The sequence below is a fragment of the Vidua macroura genome, chromosome 3 (genome assembly GCF_024509145.1).
Source record: "Vidua macroura isolate BioBank_ID:100142 chromosome 3, ASM2450914v1, whole genome shotgun sequence".
Lineage (NCBI taxonomy): Eukaryota > Metazoa > Chordata > Aves > Passeriformes > Viduidae > Vidua > Vidua macroura.
The window spans coordinates 32,916,794-32,922,746 of record NC_071573.1 but is presented as its reverse complement, the minus strand read 5'-3'; the positions used below and the strand labels follow the sequence as shown (position 1 = coordinate 32,922,746).

Sequence of the window (5,953 nt, the reverse complement as noted above, 5' to 3'; positions counted from 1 at the left end):
CCGCGGCTCGGCCTGAGGGGGACGGGGCGGGGGGGCGGGGGGGAGGCGGGGGCGGGAGCAGCCTGCCGCGGGGACAGCGCCGACACGCTCCGCGCGGTCCGCCGGAGCGCCAGGGGGCGCTCTCCGCCGTGCTGGGCTGTGCTGTGCCGCCCCGGGGCGGTCCCCGTCCCGTTCCCGGCGGACGCGATGGCGCGGATCACGCTGGAGGACTTGGAGCGGCTGGGCGAGGAGCCCGCGGCCGCCGAGGGGGATGGCAGCGACAGCGAGGACGACCAGGAGGGGGAGGGACGGCTGTTCGCCCACTGGGAGGCCGTGGCCAGCACGCACCGAGTGAGCCTGCCCCGAGGTGAGCGCCGGGCCTGCCGGGGCTGTGGTGGCACGAACCGGGACTCCTGCGCTGCGGCCAGGGCGAGCCTCGTCTCTCGTGTGCTTTGCCTTGCAGACATGGCAGGCCCGATCGCAGAGATGGCCCGGCACAGGCACGCTCGCGAGCCCGTGCCGTACGTCTCCCTCTCGGAGCACGGGAAGGTGAGGCCCGACCCTCTCCGCACAGCCGGCTTCTCGCCTGCTGCCCGCCCGCGGTGGGGCTGCCTCGGGTGCTGCCGCCCGCCCGGGCCGTTGGAAGAGCCTGTCCCTGGCAGGGACGGGGCCACGTGTCGGCATGCACACACCAGCCTCGCCGGGGCTCCTGCGGCACCGCGCCCGGGATGGCACCTCTGGATCGGTGCAGTATTCTGCCACTCCTGCACCTCCTCCTGTGTAGAGTAATGGCAATGCTCAGCTTCCCGGCCTTTATTTTAAAATTGGACAAGTCGTGCTGCTTTCTCTGGTCTTCTGACTTCCAGCTACCTCCTTTACCAGCCTGTCATCTTGCTGGGGTGGGCACATCTAAGAAAGTGAACTTTCAGTTCAGAGCCTGCTCCCTTGCCGTTCTCCAAACACCTTGTTGCATAGCTCGAAGTCCTGCTGGCTTTGCGTTTGTGCTGATTATGTTGGCTGGCACAATATAAAGATGTGTCTGTGGGGAACACAGGGCCTGTGACCCTGGCTGTCAGTTGGAAGCATGTGTAGTTATTTGTCTCAACACCAATCCAAACATGGTGTCTTTTGCCTGAAGATCTTCTCTTTGTGCTTGCTATTTTGCACACTTACTTGCATCTCTTGCACATAAGGGTGCTTCTGTGCTTTGAGAAATAACTGCTTGTCAGACTGGTTCTTATGTCTCTGCAGGCTTAGCTGGGCTTTCTACCAAGAAGACATCTGTCAATTGTCCTCTATATGAGAAGTGGTTAACGAGTTTCTTCTGGGCTGAGATCCAGCACTCCCTGTAAAACATGTCTGAGCATGTGGCTTATGCAGCTTGGAACTGGGGCTTCACCAGACTCCCTCTTTCCTTGTTCTGGGTCCCAGGGACTTAATCTGGCCTTTTCTCCACCTGTATCAGTCCCAGGCAGGAATGGGGCCCCAAGACTTGGTGGGAACTGAAGAGCTGTTGTTGTTGTGTAGCATCCCATCTGTGCCTGAGGAGGATTCTTGGAGTGTGAGGCTGAGTGAGAAGAGCCACTGCCTTACATCAGCGCTGAGAGGACTTTGGAGCTGGGGCTCTTAGGGACACGTTTGCCAGGCTCAGGCAGATCAGTAGGTGAGCTATCCTGAGCTATTGGTGCTACAAGCCCTCATCCTCTTGAAGGCAAGTGAATTATTATGCCACCTACAGCATTGTGCCCTGTCAGCACTCAGCTCCCAGCTCAGTCAGGGCTCAGTTCCCCAGCTCACATTGCAAGGACCTGTTGCTATTGTGTCTGCATGAAGCATCTTCCATATTCCATATTTCTTTTGGACAAGTGTCATCCAGAGTGGTGGTGCTTAGTAGACCAGTGGACCAGGCTGTGGCACAGCCAGATGCTGTGACTTCACTGGGTTGATTTTATTGCAGGTGGTATGGCAGATGAGAGTTGCAGATAGAGTAGAGGGATTGGTGATTTCCTTGCTTGGAAAATGCTCTTGATCTGCTTTGCTTTGCTTGGTGGGACAATGGCAGGCACGGCCCCAGCTAGGGGGTGAATGCCCACAGTGGTTTGGGGTGCTCTTCTTACTGGCATCCCACTGATGCACACAAGCAGGCCTTCTGCCTTTGGTTTGGCTTTCAGGATAGACACCTGATTTGGGTGGAGGCACAGGGAGGCTGCACCCAGCTGTTGTCACAGCTTCCTGTCTCTGTCACTGCTGGCACAGCTATGGAAGCAAGAAGTTTGGGAAGATGCCCTGAGCTCCGTGGGACAAGGATGTCTTGTGACCACTCTGATCTGGATGAAGAACAAGCTGAGAGTAGGAAGACAGGTGCTGGCTACAACTTCCCAGTGCCTGTTTAGGTTACCTGTGGTCACAGACATGCCATGAGGTGGCCTATGAATATACCCAGATGCAATTTCCCCATTCCCCTTGCCCCCCCTTCTGTATCAGGTTTGTCCAGAATACTGGACATTCTGTGTTGGAAATAGAGATTTTGACTCATGGCACAAAATTCCACAGCTGGGTTCATGTCTCTTCTTCCTCCTGTCACTTCTTAGTATGGGAGAAGGATCTAAGGAGTTTTATTCCAGTCTTTGCAACTCTTCTGGGTGCTAGAGCTCTTCTGCCAGATTTTCCCTTCTAATGGGTAGGGATGTTTCTGTTATCCTCTGTGCATGCAGTGTTCCAGGGAAAAGGCACTGCACCTGAGAACAGCATCAGTCTTACTGGAGGCCTTTGGGTGCCTGGAATCAGGAACATCCTTGTGAGTAGGCCGGACCAAAGAGGAATTGAAAGTCCTGTGCCCCTTGCTAAGGATGTGCTGCATTCCTTGTGCATGCCAGGAGCCTCCAGACCCCCTTGCACCCTGTCCCTTGTCTGTGCCTTTCCTTTTGCTGACTTCTGCTGACCTTTGCCCAGTGCTCATAAGTATCCTTGTCTGAGGTCCGTGTGATGCCAGCTTCCTTCACCTTCTTTGTCCTGTTCTGCCAACCAGTGCCTAGCAGGGGCTCTCTTTTTGGCAGGCTCATGTCTCCCCGCTTCTTGCCTGTCAGTGTTGGTTATCCACCCAGCTGCTGCAGTGTTGTCAGTGTGCTCGACTCTGACTTGGCTTGTCTGGCCTGTTTCAGTGCGAAGAAGCAGCCTACGAGGAGCGGCGGTACCCAGCTGGGAAGTGGGCCTGTGTCACCATGGGGGAGCCCATGTATGAGCAGAGCATCTCCATGAGCTTCATGAAGCTCATGCGCTACATCTGCAAAGAGAACTCTGTAGGTGTGTGCAGGCAGGGGCTGGAGGGGCTGGCAGACTGCACAGAGGGAAGGGCTTTGCCACTGTCCATCTGGAGTGGGGAGGAGGGCTGCTCTGCTGCTGCTGCTAACACACCTGTCTCACTTGCTGCCTACCTCTTTCCAGGTTGCCATCTGGGCATGACAGTCCCAGTGCTCAACGAAATCCACCTGACCAAGGAGGGGACTGAGCTGGAGCGTGAGGTCCTAACTGCCTATTATCTCCCAGGAGCATTCCAGCAAAACCCCCCTGTTCCCATGGACCCCGAAATCCACATCATCGAGAGGGCACCACTCCGGGTTATAACCAGGTGACCCCAGCATCAGAGGTGTTTTCTCAGCTCAGCAGAGATGTACAAACTCCCTGCATGGCTGCTGTGGTTCGTTAGGCAGAGGGATGGGAGCTCTGGCTGTGCAAACGTGCAGGCTTTGTTGCTTATGCTGTTCCCTTTGCTGCAGGGTTTTCTATGGGATGACCACTGAGGAGACAATTCTGCGGGAGATCAGTCTCTTCTGGGAGCTCTTGGGCTCCACAGACATGGTGCTGCGGGGAACCTACATTGTGGCTTCTTATGAAAATCCCAGCATCCCTCAGCGCCGCAATGAGATCTGGTTCATCTGCCAGGCCGAGTGAGTCCCCTCCGTCACTGCAAGCCAGCGTACGACTGGACCCGGTGTAGATGACAGTTCTGACCCAAAGGAGACGGAGCACATCCCCACCCACTACTCACCCACACAATGAGAGACTAAGAGACTGTGGGGTGGGTTTCCAGCCTGCCCTGCAAGGGTCCTGCCAGGAGAAATCCTGCCTGCTCTGTGCTTCGTCTGCCTCCACAGCTGAGGCTGGAGCTGGTACCAAAGATGACCTCTAGAGCAAGCTCTTGATGGGAAGCACATGGTGGGGGCTCATTAAGGCAGTAACCATGTGGGCTTGTGTGATGTGCTAGCCTGACCTGCACTGGGCTTGCAGAGCTATGCCAGGGGGGCTAGTGGGTCCAGTGGTGGACAGCATCACAAGGTGATGGTGTCTAGAAGGTGAATGACTGTGTACAATATGTGGGGCTCAGTGTGGCCTTTAGCCTGCTTCCTGTGAGAATAGCTGAATGTCCTGAACAGAGCCACTGAAATGCTGCTACAGAGACAGTTGGGTTGAAAGGGGAAAAGGGCTTCAATTCAGGTGCAAATCCTGAATGTTTCCTGCTGGGTGGTTCTCTTTGGACTGTTGGGTGCCTCCCTGGCTGTCACTCACCATTCCTCAGCCAGGACTAGGGCGCTGGCAGCCTTTGTCCATCTCTTGTGGGTGCTGTTTTGCAGATCTGCTGTGAGCTGAGAGGGGTAGGTCCAGAGAGCAGCAGGAGCAGCACCACTGTGTGTTGTGTTGTGCATCGATTAGTGATTCACATCCATGAATACCACCATGCTTTCCTGGGGGAAGCTGGCAGTGCCAACAGTAAATAAACCCAGCTCAAACCACTGCAGCTACAGATCACTGATGGTGGGGATGGAGGGCAGCTGGGTTGGCTTGGGAAGAGCCTTGCTGTCTCCTCCCTGGAGATGCTCCAGGCTGCAAAGCTGTGGCTCTAATTAGCCCAGGTTACAGCTTCCAGGTTCAGCCAAGCACAGGCTGCTTCTGTTGCTGCTGCAAGAATTGTGAGCACACTCCCCTGCAGGTAAGGTGGTTTGCCTATTGGATGGGGTGTGCCTCATTTTTCTGTGGTGCAGAAGTTGGATACTGTGGCTGTACTTCACATGGGCACCTGATCTTTGGGGGTGAGAATTCAAATGCAACTCCACATCATGCTGGTTGGCTGCAGAATCTGATGCACTCCTGCAGGGATGTGCTTAACGGGCTTGGTGTGGAGAGACTTTTAACTGCTTCCGACACAGTTCCCAATGAGTTTTCTTATGCTGTATGCCTTGTTGCCTGCCACTGTTGCTCAAACTCCAGCTCTGGCCCTTTGTCCCTATGCTGCAGCTAGGAGGTAGGAATGACTGGTAGGCCTGGCCCCCTCTGTGGTCTCACTGCCCAACAGCACAGCTGTTTTCTGCCACTCCTTTCGCCAGTCAGGTGCTGCTTACTGAAATCCACAGGGCTGGCTTGCCCTCTGGCTGTGGGAAGCCTGGATGCCCAGCCTGTAGCTATGGGGAGAGTGGGGCTGAGCATGGTACACCATTCTCTGCAAGGGAGGTTGAGGCAGAGTCTGGGTAAGCACAGCAAGGGCAGACAGTGGTTTCCTGGCCACCTTGTGGTACAGTTCTTGTTCCTGGGGCACTGAAGGCAATATGGACCCAGGAGATGCAGTCACAGCCTACAGCACTGAGGGCTAATGTGGCAAGTGCTCCTCAGAGAATGGATCAGCAGTGCTTAGCTCACTTTCCCTCCTGGAGAAAGAGAAGCAATTCCTTGAAGCTGGGGTTGGGTGGCTCAGTATCACTGGGAGAGTAAAGTCTGCCAGTGTGTGTGGGACAGAGACCCTTTCTCTTATCAGCTGTTTTGCTTGCCCTGAGCTTGCAGGTGGAAGTAAAACTTCCTTTCTAGAGGGTGTTGAATAGGCTACTGCTTCCTCTGAGGCTGCTTGGTCCCCAACCAAAACCAGAACAGCTTTTGGTGGCAGGAGGTGGTGGCTTTCCTGTGAGAGGGGAGTGGTCTGTGGTTA

At 55.5% G+C, this 5,953-nt stretch overlaps 2 protein-coding genes across 4 annotated transcripts in view; both read left to right on the top strand.

Annotated features, from left to right (window-relative positions):
• Positions 1 to 78: 78 nt before the first annotated feature.
• The window catches only part of PTK7 (protein tyrosine kinase 7 (inactive)), a 41,753-nt gene continuing 35,878 nt past the window's right edge, over positions 79 to 5,953 (top strand). For 2 of the 3 annotated variants that reach the window (XM_053972879.1, XM_053972877.1), the window contains exon 1: positions 79 to 346. In XM_053972879.1, the coding sequence (XP_053828854.1) occupies positions 187 to 346 (160 nt within the window). In that variant the 5' untranslated portion in view covers positions 79 to 186. The remainder of the gene's footprint in view (positions 347 to 5,953) is intronic. The other variant, XM_053972878.1, reaches the window with a different exon arrangement.
• Positions 447 to 4,769, top strand: LOC128804759 (heme-binding protein 1-like). The gene is made up of 4 exons (XM_053972882.1): positions 447 to 2,340; positions 3,141 to 3,282; positions 3,424 to 3,607; positions 3,756 to 4,769. Exons 1-4 carry the CDS (start codon positions 2,311 to 2,313, stop codon positions 3,928 to 3,930), a joined length of 531 nt encoding a protein of 176 aa, XP_053828857.1. The 5' UTR covers positions 447 to 2,310; the 3' UTR covers positions 3,931 to 4,769.

Excerpts from the sequence above, each read along its gene's own strand:
- LOC128804759 (XM_053972882.1), top strand. The coding sequence starts at position 2,311 with ATGAAGAACAAGCTGAGAGTAGGAAGACAG. Across the intron at positions 3,283-3,423 it reads CTGCAAAGAGAACTCTGTAG|GTTGCCATCTGGGCATGACA; the intron begins GTGTGTGCAGGC and ends ACCTCTTTCCAG. Across the intron at positions 3,608-3,755 it reads CCACTCCGGGTTATAACCAG|GGTTTTCTATGGGATGACCA; the intron begins GTGACCCCAGCA and ends CCTTTGCTGCAG.